We start from the raw sequence: 17,383 nt of genomic DNA on the forward strand, positions 1-17,383 counted from the left end.
ACCAAGTCTGATACGTGACTCTTACGCAATAGCCCCTAACACCGTACATTGCTACGTATGAAATGAACAGGTCTTCAGAAAGAAATCATGGCCTTTATTAATTTTCTACCATCTGATTTTTTTCACTGCATTGACATCTGTTGGCAGCTCATGTTTATATAAAGTCCATGAAATGTCACGGAGGTAGTAACTTACAAGGATAACCATGATAGGAATAACAATAGCATTTATAAGCTCTGAAAACAAATGCTGACTTGATTTTTTTATTGCCAATTTCTGTGACTAAATTTTGAGCCTCATATTGCACCTCTTCTGCTGTATCTGATATTTGTATCTCTTCTCAAAACCTCAGTCAGGTTGGAGTAAGTCTAATACGAGGGAGTCATATTAGATCCACATAACTAAATGAGAAATTTTAGGTGATTCTTGTAGGTAAAAACTTTGTTTCCAAAGACGAGCTAAAGATCTCTGAAGAATACCATTGGCTTCTAGTTTGACATATTTACTTTTAAAACTGATCTTTTCTAAATCAAAGTCTAGGGACGTACAACAGGCTCAGAAGAGTACACAACTCGGAATGAGGCAGACTTTGAGGCAAAGCATAAAGCTTGGTATCCTCAAGAAAAGGGTAAGACAAGTTGGCAAGAACTCCGACACAAATGGTGAGGAACAGTCTGAAGGAGGAGGAAAGAAAACCTATTCCCAATTTAAAGGGTTACCAAAAAATCGAAAAGACGACTACAGACAGACATACTCCTAAGAAGCCTGGCTGGGTTAGAATGCTTCTCTCTCCCTTAAACAAGCCCTCCGGGCCCGAGCGGGAAACACGTGCTACAGCTGCTTCCCTCCCTGCCACGCCGGAATGGCAGCGAGTGCTTTAACGGGTTGAGGAAGGTGCCGAAGACTGCAAGTTCAGTCAACGCAATAATAACGGGAGCTCTCGATTACCTCCATGGAGACTGGGAAAATGCCACATTATGGTGTGATGCCCAAACTCATTTTTTACTGACCATAACAGACTGGCACTTGGGGCGGGGGGAAGCAACCTCTCCCTAAAAAAAAAAAAAAAAAAAAAAAAAAGGAATTTCTCCATAACTTCTCCATCCGAGGGGAAGGAACTCTCGACTTGCTCCTAAACACCCAGATCCTGCTCCAAAATGATGGAATGGAAACGGCACAAGCAGTGCCTACAGGGGCTCAGAACTAGCACTCAGGAACTGACCTTTTCACTATTTCATTTTAATTTTTTTAAACAAGGCTAAGGAAAAGCCAGATAGCTGTGATTATGGTGTTTAAATTCAAAATGGCGATTACATAAAACCTGAAAGTTTGTAAAAAAAAAAAATTTAAAAGCACTGTGAAAGGGGTGTTTGTGAATCGAAGAGTACTTAATGGCACTATATTAAAGGCTCAAAGCAAATGCTATCTACTGAGACATTTCGAAAAGATAAAAAAAAGCTAGTATGATTAAACAGCAAGATAGCGGAGTAAGAGAGAAGTAAACATCAATCCTTCAAAAGACTGCAGTTATGTACAAATGAGGAAAAGAAAAAGAGTCAAAACATTTGGTTGGTTAAATGCAAAAAACTACAGTAAATTCTGCCCAAAAGAAAGCTTTACTTGGGAAAGGATTTTAAAAACTAATTACTTTTTCAAATACTGAAGAAACAGTAAGTCTGACAGAGGTATATTTGAAGGTGCTAATGAGGAAAAAAGAAAGAAAAAGAAAAAAAAAAGAAATGCCAAACATCTAACACATACATCCCCTTGCCTCAGGATAATATGATACTATGGATATTAAGATGTCATGTACACTGCAAAATTACTAGGTGAATCTTTCTTGTCTTTATTAATACAGTCACTGAAGGTAGTGAGAGTTTAATACATCTGTCCTACCCTATTCCCTAGCCGAGTCCTACAGGTCACTGTCAGAGCAAAGTGCTCAGGTCTTTTGTCTGACAGCGTAAAGCTGTTGCTAGGTTTAAGGTGGACGACAGCATTTCTGAAGATCAAAAATACATGGAACGTTATTTTTAATGAGTTATTGAGGGAAATAAGCTGCTAAAACGCACTTCTGCCTTCTAAAAGTCTGAGTTGATAGACTGCATTTACATGTAGTTTGCTCAACTTGCAGCACAGGCAACACCACCGAAGCCTATATAGCCAGATTTCATAACACTAAACAACTGTAACCAACCTGATCTCAAAAATACCTGGACTTATCCATGTGTATACAATTCACCTGGGGCCTATTTCCAATAGAACCTTTTAAACATTCTGGAAAAATACAAACCTTGCTCCAGTGTCATGGAATAGACATATAATTCAGAATAAACTTTTTTTCCTAATATTTTAAGATTTGGGGGATTGTTATCAAGTATTTTTTTCCAATTATGCTAATCACCTTGTGCAACAAAGCTTAACTCCAAGTCTGGCTGCTGCATGGACTCAACTAAGGCTATTCTAGATTTATTTCCACACCAAGGAATTTAGACTCCCTAGACCTAATATTTCAGCAACTTACACCTTTATACAGAGCCAAAAGGAAGCATTTTACCACCTTGTTTGCAGAGATCATTGCTACCACTACTACCACCATAGTGCCTTGCGCCAGACAAAAGGTGCATTTCTTCCCGAGGCTCCTTCAAGCTGCTGCCAAAAAGACAGCAGCAAGCAGGGGACTGAGCACTTCTGACACATTCTTCAGACTGGTCCACGGGACACCCTTCCTTTATCCGTGGTTGTGTAATCATTTACTGCCGTGCTAAGGGAACATAAAAGACATAGCAATGCAACTCATCCCTTCAACTATAAAAAAACGCACTTAGCAGAGTTCTAAAAAAATTACCAAGAACATGGAAAGGTCTTAAAGTATCTGTCTACAGAGGGCACTGTTGAGAACATGGTCTGAATTACACTGTATGCTGGCACGGTGAGCACGATCATAGTCAGGCTTTATTGATTATGACTATTAACAAGCTCATTAGTGAAGCTCCTGAACTGTTTCTTCTGTTACCATTGTGTGTCAGCAGCTCATCTGTGTTACCAAGGCTCACTAGCGGGAGGGAAAAAAGAAGGCACTGTAGCTGGTCTTTGAATTGCTTGAATTGTGCTTGTCCAAAGTAGCTTAGTGCAAGCGACCGCGACCATCTCTATTATGTGTTCTTCCTGGATTGTCACACCAGGTCCCAAGATGTACTGCTTTAATTTTATAGCTTAAATATTTTGTCTGTCCATGTGCTACTATACTGCATTTAAAAAATCTATTAAAATATGCCTCTGAAGTTTGCTTGTCTCTTCAAAAGCTTTGTGCATTCTGTCATTAACCTTCAGGAGCGAATCTGATAAAGAGGACAAACTGAGCTCCTTAGTGCCTAGGTTAATGAGCTAAAGTGGAAATGCAGAGTGACTAGAGAGCAGGAAAGCTTAAAAGCATCAAGAGAAGGAAAAACAAATCTTTTGAGATTCTTACTGAGATTTATTTTTTACGTAAAACAAGTTAAGTTTAGAGTCCTTTAGCAGATTAACAAGAATTATTGAAATTCCCAGTACGTAGCGGCCATTAGGATTATAAGTATTTGGAAGTTGATGTAAATCACTTTCTCATTTTCTTGCTTTATTTTGATCGGCACTATTTGCAAAGCTGTTTGTTTGTCAGAAAACATCAGAACAGTAATCATATTCATCATCTTTATGAAAGAACCGGAACATAAGTACAAGCCAAGTATCTCTATAGAAGAAGATCTGTCTAGCTCCCGAGGTATGTGTGTTTTACACACTTTATGTGGGGATATTTACATTAATGCATGTTTCTCCCCTATTTGTTTTAGTTTGAAGATCAGACAATATATTTTTAAATGTTTTTCCTCTGATTAATAAATAGAACAGGGATGGTTTTCAACATAGGTGTATCAAATGGGATGTGAACTTCCAGACCTGAACACACAAAAAGGATCTCCTGTGGGACAAGGTCAAATTAAGGGAAGAAACTGAGCTGAACCTACTGGTTTTGTACTGTTGGATATAAAAAAGTCTGTCAAAACTTGTATTTCAGGGTTGGTTTTTTACAGCAAAGTAGTCTGTGTGTTCTGAATATCTTTACAGATACAATTAATGGCCTGTGCTTAAGATGACAAGAAAATACGCAGCAGTGACTATATGTCTTAAGCTAAGCTAAAATTTGACCATGCCCTTCCCCACAGGAGCTGAAATATTATGGAAAAGGATACGCTTAGCACAGCACAGTCTGGTAAGTACATGTGTTCACTAACTCAGTGTGTCAGTTAAGATCTAAGGAGGTGGAAGGGGCCACGTCTAGTCCACAGTTTGAGCAGTGTATGGCAGAACAAAAGGTGGGTTCTTTTCAACTGCATGGAAAACGTGCCTGGTTTTTATCTTTCCACAGATGGGGAAAGCACTAAGAACTTGCTCATCTCCACAGCAGTTGCAAATAGCATTGAATACAGCTACCTGCTTCTACATAAGGACCAGCAAATACCTCGTTTTCAAGTTGGTATACACAATATCTCCTCCTCTTCCTAATATTTAGAGTTCTGCCCATTCCAGAGTAACAGCTAAACTAGTGTTTAGAGAGTACTGCATTTGCATAGCATTCGCATACTTCTAGGAAGCTCTCTTTCCAGTGGAACCAGCCCATTTGAGTCGTTTTTGAGCAACAATTGCATGCTTCAAATCAAGGCCGATTCATCTGAAATGCATATTTTCATTAAAAAAAGGTCCTTTCTAAACACAGGCAGTAACAGAAGAATATATAAACACATACAGCTCACTGATAGGCAAGCACATACAGCTCACTGCTTTTCCCATTTCTGCTTTCTCCTGGAGATGGGATTACCTCTTGCCAGGGAGAAGTCATGCCTTTTTAGCATCAACACCTTGGCCTGTGAGACCAAGAATTCCCTCATCAATCCAGAGCCACGTGTTCTTGATATTCCATTTGTTGATTATCTTCCTGTCCCACTGTGCTTACAAATTCCTAATACATCCCACTGTAAAAAAAAAAACAAAACAAAACCAAAAAAAACCCCCACGAAACCAAAAACCCACCACATGTTGGCAAATAACTACTGCATAAAATACTACGCACAGTCAACTTCTGCATGCTCCACTCCACTCGTATAGCCAGGGTTATGATTTAACACACAGAATTGAAGAACTGTACAGAAACACCACAAACTATAATTTTCCTAATGCAGTAAGTGACCTTCCCTTAAAGATAACTGCTTGTTAATCAAAGCACTTGGACATTAATCCTTTTAATGTACGTACCTTTCCATACTCTCAAAAAAACCAGAAAATGTACACTCTTTCTATTGTCCATTTCGGCACAAAAGAGGCAGGGCCACAGCACAGATATAATTTCAGAATAAATATGATTTTCCCCCCTTAAAAAATGTACACATTTCAAGTCAGTGAAAGAACTTGTCTGGTCTGAAATTTCTTCCAGGTGATCTATAAACCATCTCATATTTACACTACAAGAGAGTAATGAGAGAATTAAACAGGATTTACAAGCTGTGGGTTCGCCATACTGATTCTTATCTGAGCTCGTACCTGAGATGCCACACTAGCCTTATTTTCACTAAAGCTGAGATATCTAATTTCTTGTTTGTACAGTGTAAATGCTTTTATTATTAACTTACGTTCTTCTCATTTCTTCTAAGCATCATCGTTTTCCTCCAGCTAAAAGGGACAGTGAATCAGTACATTCTAATACTCTTGCTGATTTGCCATTCACTGCTTATGCAAACTTTGACAAAAGACAAACTGTATCCGAAGTACAACCATTCCAAAGAGAAGTGCCCAAACTCAGCTGGATTCCAACATTTACGTATACCCTAAACTGCAGGGGAGTTATGATGACTTCTGTAAGGTTGACATTTCCTTTGTACAAGCAGCAGCATCTCAAGCAGTTCAGTTAGTAGATTGATATGAACACTCACGCTACTCGTGTGCAATTCCCTACAGGCAGCCATGCCTTACTTTTTCTTCTCCAAGAAGTGCTTCAATACTCTCAAAACCTATGCTAAGCTGCGTCACGAGAGTACATGTTCAAAATGATCTGCTAGTGACGCAAACGCCACATTTTACTCATAAGAACTATGCCAAATGAGATAGCCATAGCAACACAACCATAAGCGCTGGCTGGCTAAACCTGCTCACCTATGGCAAAGTTTATTCAGCTAAACTTGCCATGCTCATGGCAATAGTTTTTAGTATCAAGAAACCACTCTTGACGCTGAGTTTCTGCAGATCTGTTCACAAACAACTAACAGCTGTGCACCCCTCCTGCACTACTGGTTTGTGTGGGAAGCCTGACAGGAAATCTGTCCGTACAATTATCATCACGTGATTGAATGCCAGTAGAGGAGACCGCCAGAAGACAATTCACAGGGGATACGCTGCCTCCCTTCTTGCCAAGCAACATGTAAGCATGGCAACATGACTGCAGAAAGGGAGACCTGAAAAGGCTGACTTTTGTCAGGTTAGACCTACAGCAAAAGGTCTGATGCCTTTTAGACCAACTTTTTCAGAAGAATCTGTTGCAGAGGCCTCAGGCCCTGCTGTGAGTACTGAGCAACATTCCCTACCTATCACAACCATTTTCTATGAAGCACGTAACAGCATTTTCCAAAGCTAAGACATGCCTTCAACACAATGGGAATGCAACATATATACTGCGTTGTGGATCCTGTAACATCCAACAGTAAAATTATTCCATTTTTTTCCTGTCACATTCTCATGAGAAGATGTCTCTGCTTTCTATCGGGTGGTCACTGTGTGAGTGGTCTTAAATAAACACAGCCATGAACCTGCAGGACATTCTGATCTGAAGTATGCTGCTGGCTGTATTCTCCGAGCACCCCACCATTAGCTTAGGATTTGAATACTGTCACAGCCTAGATCCAAAACTCAAGTTCTTAAAAGATTAGCACTTCTAATCATGAAGAGAGATTTGAAATAAATGGTCAGTCACTGAGTCTGGCAAATGTAAGACAGGAAAACAGCCAGCAATCCAATTTCTTTCCCAGCCAAGCCCTCAATGTATGAAAACATGATATAAGGCTGGTGTACATAAAGCACTGTTTGCAGTATGTAATTACTTCTTGTTAAGGAGAAGACCTTGACGGTTTACCTCAGAGAAGCCTAAATCAGGAGCAGGGTAACGTTCAGAGCCTTCTGTCAGGGGATATGGAGAGATACAGCTCTCCAAACACATAATACAGGTGGGAGAAGTCAGAGTCTGCAAAGGAAGGCAGAAATCAGCAGCAAGGTTCTTCATTTGCTCACAATTAGCATCAAAGGGGTATTTTGTGAGTCCCTTATCCAAAGATAGCCTTTATTAGATATTATAAATATTTTATATTTAGATGCATACCACTTACAGGGCATTCATCAGTTTAAAATGCATGTATTTTCAAAAAATATGGAGTTTTCTTTTTGCTCTTATTAGGTCTTTCAGGCTATCGAATTTTTTTTTAATATTTACTTAGCTTTCTTTACGGCATTTTAATTAACAGTAGAGTTGATAATTACATCATAATTAGACATGCTAGTGTAATCATCCTAGATGTGCTATTTTCATAAAACCTAATCAGGTACGCTTAAAACGTGTAACTGGAACATTCTAGAGGACTTTTAGGTTAACCCCAGAAAAACAATTCTGATTGGGTTTTGTGAACATCACGTAGGACAATCAAATCCATCATCAGCTGTATCGCTTTCTACACCAGACATCTATTCTGAAACCATACTACTAAAACCAAACAAACAAATAAATAAAACTGAAGTAACACACAGACTTAGAGCATGTACCAACTACTCAGCTACTGCACTGACAGTCTCTTCATCAAGCCCTTCCTCAAGTCTGTGTGGGACTGCGTTTGTGTCTCCACAAACCTAGTACAAGTTCCAGTAAAGTACCTAGAATAGATTATTTCCCAGAGTAAACATTAACTGTCAAAAGCCTGTGTTCTCAATTTTGAGAAGAAAACATGGAGACTTCTCTGAGACTTGTGTACCTCCATTTCAATCTGCCATGAGCACAATTTCATTTATGGCAGCATTTTAAAATGGGCAGTGCCAAAAACAAGGAAAGCAAGCACCCATAGTGCTACATCTCAAAGACTTTCTATCAGCTATTTTAGCAGCTAGAGCATATATGGTAGGCGAAAAGCAATCGCATGCATTTTTCCAATGAAAGAAGCCAGCTCTTTAAGGCTTTAGAAAGTAAACCGCCTACAGATGAAGAGCTGAATTACAGAAAACCAGTCATACTTTATTTTTCCCTTAACCTTGCATGTTGTCAAGGAGGGTGTTTCAATGGAAAGGATTCATTACAGTTTTCTAAGTTCTGCATATGTTTAGTAAGTTTACCCAAAAAGTAACTTAATACTTTGTGAGATTTTAGCATAATTTCATTTTACACCCTTTTATGGAATAGCTACATTCTCTGTATAACTTTCTGATTAAAAGAGAAAAAAAAGCTGGAAAAGTATATTTTTTCATTCCTCCATGGCTTAGAGCACACTGAATGCTCACCTTTCCCATGCAATGGCTCCCATCTGAACTGAGACCAAATGCAGAGTTCCATATGGATGCATCGCTTTCTAAAAAAATAATGGACATAGGAAATAAGAAATTTGTACTATATCAGCAAACTCAACTAGAATGCATTACTTATTCTTTAAAAAGCATTAACTGATATCAGTCAGTCTCATACGTAACAGTGGGGTGCCTCCTTCTGCTTTAAATTGACTTGCTATTTCTGCACTATACCCTCTGCTTAAGTGCAAATTCTCCAATAGAGTTTATTATAGTAAATAAGCCTCGTGTGCTGTTGATATCAAGTTCTAATATCAATTGTTTTGCTATTAAAATGAAGGTTAGGAAAGGTACATTCACAATAATATACCATCCATCCTACATATATAGATGTACCTCAGGTAGACAATGGGCTATACATCCAAGTATCCCTCTAGAACACAGAACAGCAGGCTCTGCTGAACCAAATTTGTATCAAACTAAATTTAAATAAACAAAATAAAGAAATAAAAGCTATGAAAGAAGGTCCTATGTGTTACATACTCCAACCTAACACAACCCATTTAGAATTTGTCTACATTCCTCTTTGCTGGACAAAACTGGGCGTCATTTATACTAGTCATACTTATCCTTCAAAAGTAAAAAGGTAAAGTGAAAATAAGTGAAGTATAAACACTGGAAAATAAGCAAGAGTCAGAAACATAATGTGAAAGACCGAGGACCTGTGCCTGAGAAACAAAACACTGTTCTAATGAGAGCAAGTCGAAAGACTTACTTTGATGCAGCCTTCATGACCTATTACTGTTTTGGCACTCTGCTTTGCTCCACCTTGTCATCTACATGTACGACTGCCCACCACAGTGGAAGATGTGTGAGGAAGCGTTGATTTGTTTCTTGACAAAGGTCAAGACTTGACAAAGGTCAGTGGAGAACTGCAAAATGGGGGAATTACTCGTATATTCCACACAAGAGAATAATTACAGTTCACGAGAGAAGGAAAAAGCATATTGGACAACAACATTCAGCTCAGACTAACCCTTAACTGACATTGATTTCAATTATCTAATGATATTACTATGTCTCAGCTTTCACTCAGGGAAGTAATCATCTGGCCAGAGGAGCTTACAGAATACAAAGGAGATTTAAAAACAACAGACCTATAACACAGTCACATTGGATTGCTGTATGTGTGCCTTGCACTAAAGGAAGGAGCAGGAAAATGGGTTACAGTTATCTGTTGGTAACTTGTATTGCATGTCAATCTGTCCTGTCATATGTGTAACTGGAAACGCTGTAATGATAACACACTTCTCTAAAACACTTAATATGAATTCAATAACCCCTCAGGCCCAAGTGGCACAGTTTGGGAACTAAAGCTTTAGTCTACTTTGATTATTGTTAAATGTGTAGCTTCAGTAGTATGGAAGTAAGTGGAGGCTGCAAAACCTACCCAAGAAGCTGGGTAAATACTCAAGTTGTTAACTGAGCGCCTTGTTATTCCTAGTTGTGCTCACACTCGCAAATTTAAAGGCAACTTCTGTATATCCTAGATAGGACATATATGTCATCAAGACTGTAACATGCATTTATACAAAGCTTCATACGAATATTGGAAAACAATTAAAAAGTAGTATCATGGACAAAAAGATGAACATCTTTTATCCCTATTTCTATTGAAATGAGTCCTGCAGTACTTTCACACATGGGATCTTTTTTTTTTTTTCATTAGTTACTGAAGATAAGCTGGGAAAAAGTCAGCATGCCACATGAAAGCTTTACATGTCATAGCTCATGTGCAGACCGCCTGAAATTTCTAGGGAAGACTTCCATCGGTCCACACGAGCTGATCACTAACACAGTGGACGTTTTTGGACTCAGAGATCCATCAGTGTGTTAACAGAAGGCCTTGCAAAGAACAATGAAAACCTGCCAGTCACCAGCAGCAGCGTTACCCTAGGTAATTAAATGGCAGACACTCATAGCTCCATCAATGGAACTATTAGGAGGAGGGTTAAGCCTACACACAGAGCAGAAAACTAAACATTTGCTCTTCCACTGTGAAGTCTGTCGCTGTAAATGTTTTAAAATAGGCTCTTTCCCCATAACAAAAGGATTTAGTAATTCAAAGAATGATGATGATGACGATCCCTGCTAAAATACTTTGCCAATGAGACTACCATGAATCTGCACATTAAATCTTCAGTGACACATTGGCTCATGCAAGCAAACAATTGCGACAACAGTTTCCCTTCTCTCTGGAACCTAGTGAGTTTTAAAAAAAAAGATGGAGAGTGAAGTTGAAAAAGAAAATTGAGGAATTAATCACATTTGTAGGCAAGCTCTAGAAGGGGATGTGAGGACAAGAAAAAGTATCAGAACAGGAATACTTTATGGAGATTTAAAAAGAGAATGCAATAGCTTCTTCAGAGATACCATCAGACCTAACTGCCCATTCCATTGTTGAACAGGGGCACTCGTACATGATATTAAGGTTTGGGTTCTCTTTATATGCTCAAAGCATTTCTTTCTGCTCAAACCACATGAAAAGTTGATTCAACTCCTACACATTATTTAAAGATATGTGGAGTGCTACCACAGAGTGAGGGCAGACTAGTTAACACGGACAGATGAAATTTCAGGTGTTGATCACACCCCTTCTGAACACAGGCCAGGAAAAGTACACAGTAAGGCACTGTTCACTGGGAAGGTATGCTATTAAATTGCAAAAATAGAAAGTTCTTGCTTCTGTGGTGAGTCTAGGGAAGAAAAGTGGTTATAAAAGAATGTAATGGGTGTGGCAGCAGCTAATAACAAGCAAGGTCACAACGGCTGTCTGGTCCAACTGCCTGCAGGTGGTTTGTGCAAAGAGCACTATCCTGCCACAGGAAGAAACAAAGTTCAACTTTTTTTTTGTCATGCCGATAGAGATCGATAATGCTGTAAAAAGCAAAGCAGGCATTCGCTTTGGGAGACTGCAGCAGTAGCCTTCCACAGCATCCGAAGGCCTGGATCAGCTTGCCAGGGTCAGCTGGTTCACTGACCTTAGCCATGAAGTTGACCAGTCTGAGTCCTAGAGCAGGCCAATAATCTCAGGCACCGTATCTCCTTACTACTTCAGGGCACCCTAACTATTAGTAAATATCTTTACACATACCATTTTTTTACACTAAATATCACCTCGTAGTCTGTTCTACTTTATATGAACTACGTGTAAAAGAATAACACAAGCAGCAGGATATTTAATGGGGTAATTTCCAGCTGGTTCTTAAAGTCATATATGAAAATATTTATTTAATATTTTAAATTTTATAGGTATGTTAACCCCTGTTCATGCCTGACATACTAAGGGCTACAAACCAAATTCTGTTATAACCCTAACCCTTTCACATGACTGCAACTCTCTGCAACATCCATCCTGTTTGACTGTTCACCAGTTACGAATTTTGACAATGAAGCTTCTAAAAAGGACTAAGCAAAACCACTCTCCACTGCTTTTTTAAACTTTTCCCATATAGCACAAGTAAGCTTCTAAGTCCGTTTGTTTGAACGAGGTTGAAAATGACCCATATTGAAACCAAACTTGAAACCTAAGAATATAGTCTTCAACAGGGCCTACTGACTTAACACATTGCACAAAAAAGCAAGTCACGCTGAAAATGCTCACTAGGTGTCTCCATATATTTTTTTGCAGATCTAGCTGCCATGAGATTTTCTTTGCCTTAGTGATTATCTTCCCTAATCTAAGTGGTTTTAAATTAGTGTGCTAGATATGGTGGCAGTTAACCAGTAAGACCACAAAGCCTGTTTGGTCCAATGGCACAGGTAGTGTTGTGGAAGTAGCACTATCCTGCCATAGTGCTAGAGGGACAAACTGGCTGTAAATTACAGGGCTATAGGGACAAACCGTCCCTATAGCACTATAGCTGCTATCCTGCTACGGGGACAAACATACTAAGATGAAGATTTCTCTTCAAATAGCATGAAACTGTCCTAGCGATGCACAGGGGTGTAAGTTGTGTAGTTTACAAAGCCTATGTGTTAAGAGGAGATACGAAGAGCTGGGCAAGCTCATTTCAGCTTGCCAGCTCTGTTGGTCCTACAAATGCTAAAATCCTCTGCTTCATCACCACCATCTAGCGGCAGTTACGTTTCTGTATACAGTCACATTTATGAGAATATGAAATACTTTTGTTTCCCTGGCAACACAGTACAGACAGGTCACTTCCTGCACTCTCCAAGCAGCACGTAAACAGGATCACAAGGACATGCTTCCCCAAGGCTTCCATTTCCACAGTCTGCAACACATATTATTTATATAGCATAATACGTATTACTGCCCCATACATGCTGATCCTATTGTGTAGTCTGGTGGGGGAAAGAGAGGAATCCTTGTGTCTCTGTTTCCTCCTCGTTTTCTTCCGAGTGATTGGCACCTCACAAGACAGAAGGACTAACCCACTCTGTCTGCACAACATTGCCTTTGAAAAAGCTAATCGGGTAGCAACTAAAGAGAAGGCTTGCAGTTTACTTATCCTCACCCTTGACCCACACATTCAAAGAAGGGAAGACTGTAATCTAGCTTGCAAGATGAATATCTCCATAACTATCGTTAACAACACAAACAGAAGAAAAATGGGTATAAAATGGGTATACTAAAACTAATTCTGATTATTCAATTTTAGCACCCTTGTATATTTTTTATGACATTCTGCAAAGACTACAAATTATAACATTTTCCTCTTGTTTAACTTTTGTTTTTATTCCTCTATGTAAATACAGCAATTACATTTTAGCTCTATACTACTACAATGTTATCCCAACCCTGCTATAAATGATACCCAGCCAAACAAGAGCAGGGGCAATTCACAGTTCTCTCCCTCTATTTTCCAGCTTATTGATATGCTTCCAAGGAGTATACTGTAATCACTACTGTTTCAGAAAGCTGCTACTCCAGCGGCAATTACTGGAGAATTTGAATCAGTTTCTACCCACCGTGAAAAAAGTAAATTTCTTGTTTACAACTGGGTCTAGCATGAAGTTATGTATGGTACAGAATTACTATTCAATTACTTAATATCACGTGCCCTCTAGTGGCTAGGCGCTCTAATACAAAAAATTGCTTTTGTATACTTGTTCAGAAAAACAGGTATGATGACAAGTAATTTGTAGTTGGCTAGCTCCAAGGAGTTCAATATCACATGACATGTAAAACCTGCAAGATACTAAAAAATATTTTGCTTTACTTTGCTTCCCACCATTAAGCTGTTTTCTGAGGGTGAAGGTCCAAAGCCATGATCAACAGCAATAAAATACAGTGAATTCTCGAGTTTAACCTTTGAAGAAACAAGTGTTGCTGTTACGATATGACAGAAATAGTGAAATCTGCGTAAGGGCTTCCATACAGCTCAGTGTGTTGCAATTTAATTCTTTAATATCGATTCACTTATTCCACTACCCCATGATGTTTTTTTTTTTTAACAAGGACACTTAGGCGGATAAAACACGTGATGACAAAGGTATATCTTTCTAGTCATTCTGTCAAAAAAGTTTGATTCTATAACCAAAAATTAGCCAGTAAGGTATATCTTCTCCTTAATGACATTACCCTTTACCTTCTAGCACTATCATACAGTGCCTGGACACTTCTTTTTCTCTTGTAGTCTGTTAAACAACTGGCATCCAGATCAGAACCAGAACTTGAACTTCTCAGGTTTCCTAGAAGAAACAGGTAAGCTTTACAGATGTGAAACCAGATTTCCTACAGATTTTGTCAGATGCATAATGCATGCACTAGTGAACAATTATATCAATCTAAAAATCACTGAACATATCTCTGCCTTCACTAATCGGTCATCTCCGTGCTTTAGATACCTAACAATAATGTTCTTCGCAACATTATTAACTTTATGCTGAACGACTATAAACAGACAATAAAAACCCAGGACAGAGGAAAAAACCAATTTTTAAAGCATGTATTAATAAAAAAAAAGTCATATACCTGCACCAGAATATTTGTTGTCTCCATCATGCTCCTGCGGCATCTAAAAATAGCTATATTGACTCAATTGAAAGATGTATTGCTTATCCGTAACTGAGCTTAAGAAAACAGCAATAGTATTTCACCATTCAATTACCAGACATAAAAACAGTATCAGTTTATATCAGTAGCCACAAATTAGTAATTCTGACATTTGAAAATGAACAATACTGGAGATAAGGTGGACAAGGGAAAATACTGCAGAGTCGGGAGCAATAGGTTTAACAACACAGAGATATGAATTAAAACATGATACATGGGGAAGATATTCCAGATGTCTGTGTGCTGAAGTGCTCGGACTATGCCTGGTCTATAATTATGCTAATAGCAATTAGCTAGATTAGATCAAGTAATCAGACAGTCTGCTTGGAAACATGTTGATTCTTGATTCTGCCAAGTGACTTTTCAAACTTTGCAATCAGGTAATAACTTGCCTATAGAATGTAGATTCTAAAGGAGGATTTGTCATGAAATGTGAAAGTGTTCCAGAGCACTGAGAGCGCTGCTCAAAAAAATTTCCTATGATGACTCCTGTCTCTTTATCACAGTTAAAATCCTGTGTCTGCCCTCAGGCTTTCCCACATCTGCCTCCGTTATGAAAAAAACCCACATTCTAAAAATACATAGAACCATTACAGTATAAATTCCATTCCTCATTCAGTCATTCACAGACTACTACCATTAAAAGAAATCTATCCTCCGTATCAGATTAACATCTCTGAAGTCCGATATTTATGTGATCAGGACTTCAATGGAAAAAGGACTGAGAATGGCAGGAAAAGGAAGAGATTTCAACCGCATTATCCCATGGTCACAGAAGAATGATTCTCTCACTCATTCCTCCCACCCAGACAAACCAGCCTAATAATGTCCAACAGAAAAAAATCTAAATAAATTAAAGCATTAAATAAAATCAGATTTACAAATCTATGCTGATGTTGTGCTATTTTAATAGTGCCAAGGACTACCTGTCAAGAACAAGGTGCTCTGATAAGTACTACGCAGATATGATTGCCATGCACAACAGCTTCTGGTTTAACTAAATAACAAGTGACAGAGGTACTGAAGTAAAGAGAAAGAGGGTGGAAGAAAAACAAAAAAGAAATGGTGAATTATATTTAGTATTGTAAGAAATCCACAATATCAACTCACTATTTCTTGTTTAAACCAAGTTCCCACAATTTTCACAAGAATTTCTGGAACAGATGTACAAACTTTTTTATTATTAATGCTTTAGGAAGCACACCAAATCCGTATTACCTGACTGCCTTATGTGGCAAGTTATGAACCACCATCTCTGCGATTTGTATGGTAAAAATCAGTTTCTTTTATGTTCCGTACATTTCATGATTCACGCTCATTATCAGATTGCGCAAAGTGGTTTTCATTTTTGCACTTCCATTTCCATACTATGGGACTAATTTAGCATGGGTCAATGGCTCTGCTTGCCGCTATAGTTTTAGCATTAACAGCATAGACTCCACCTAGATCACCTAAAGTCCGGATTTTAAAGGCAGTGAAGGAGTTGTCTTTTAGACAACTCTCTGAAAATCCAAGCTTAAACATTCAAACCAACAGATACAAATCTAAACCTGTTCAGAATTGCCTTCTTTCAATCAGTTTTATAGAGGTTGTGGAAGATATTGCAGGAAGCATGGATGAGAACTGCTATGGCTTTTATGCCTTAGTAGGAATATTGTTTTGTTTTTAACTAAAGCCGGGAAGGACTAGGTTTTGATACTGAAGTATGGTTGTAGACAATGGGTAGAGATGGCTACCTCACTAACAGCTAGTATTTTAAGCAGAAACATAAAGCCAATATATATAATTATTAGATGTCATGGTATCAAAAGAATCCCAACAGTTCAACTGCCAAACTCCAAGTTTGAATTGAGGGTACTGAGGGGACAGAGTAACGGAGAAGAGTTTGACACTGAACCTGCATGCAGGAGGTGCAAGCTGCAGAAAGGTAAGCAGGCTGTCATGGGTTTTCCAGATTCTTCTGCTCTCTGTGCTTTATTTATTTTAATTTTCTCACTCTCGCTTTTCTTCACATCTATTTCTTCCTTATCCTGCTAGCAGATTCAGCAGCATCTCTAAGATACCTCATTTTCCTATGTGAATTCTAGGTCCACTCCCAAAAAAGTAAAGTAGGCTGTGTCAGCACATTAAAATAACAGCTACCTACAAAAAGTGTCCACTGGTGAGGGCTATGTCTGATCTGAGTAGATAAGCTCTAACAGGGCCTTAAATTTGAAATGAAAGCACCATGGATGGGAATCACCACACAACGTTCCAAAATATGTCAATAATGAAATACGTCAGTTCATCGCTCTTTTACAATGTCTGCCTGAGAACTGTGCTGCTGCTGGGAGAAGGAATGAGATAAGGATTTAATGGATTTGCTCTTGCATGCTTCGACTTCCAGGACTGAAACCTGTGGACAATATCTGATAGTGACTAGCATGCAAATAGAAAAAAGAAACTTCTAATATCTAACCAGTGTAAAGAGATAATGACTTTGGTTCATTTGTCATTGCTATTAGCAGCAGAGAAAATAAATGTTGTATTAATTATCTTAAGGAAAAGCTCCTGAATCATTCAGCTCTGATATAAGGGTACCATACCCAAGTGCACGTAAATAAACTGAAAAATCAATACTTCTCTGCTAAGGCAGAGTAACATTAATATGAAAAACCCTTACTACTGAACAAATAGTTCAGAAAGTTTGTTATCTGTGCTGGCTTTGGCTGGGACAGAGATAATTTTCTTCATAGTAGC

At 38.5% G+C, this 17,383-nt stretch overlaps 1 protein-coding gene across 2 annotated transcripts in view; it reads right to left on the minus strand.

Annotated features, from left to right (window-relative positions):
• Positions 1 to 17,383, minus strand: part of LOC148052413 (uncharacterized) — a 33,655-nt gene that overhangs the window by 12,799 nt on the left and 3,473 nt on the right. The window contains exons 2-6 of one of the 2 annotated variants that reach the window (XR_015698947.1): positions 14,178 to 14,280; positions 8,563 to 8,630; positions 7,157 to 7,264; positions 4,856 to 5,009; positions 2,520 to 2,764 (exon numbers count right to left, since the gene is read on the minus strand). Coding sequence is in view for 1 of the 2 variants with exons in the window: in XM_087732980.1 (XP_087589106.1) it covers positions 7,157 to 7,264; positions 8,563 to 8,630; positions 14,178 to 14,193 (192 nt within the window). In the remaining variant the exon portion in view is untranslated. Of the gene's footprint in view, positions 1 to 2,519; positions 2,765 to 4,855; positions 5,010 to 7,156; positions 7,265 to 8,562; positions 8,631 to 14,177; positions 14,281 to 17,383 lie in introns of those variants that run through there. The other variant, XM_087732980.1, reaches the window with a different exon arrangement.

Source organism: Nipponia nippon, unplaced genomic scaffold (assembly GCF_047370975.1).
Source record: "Nipponia nippon isolate SJK-2023a ecotype South Korea unplaced genomic scaffold, ASM4737097v1 scaffold_5, whole genome shotgun sequence".
NCBI lineage: Eukaryota > Metazoa > Chordata > Aves > Pelecaniformes > Threskiornithidae > Nipponia > Nipponia nippon.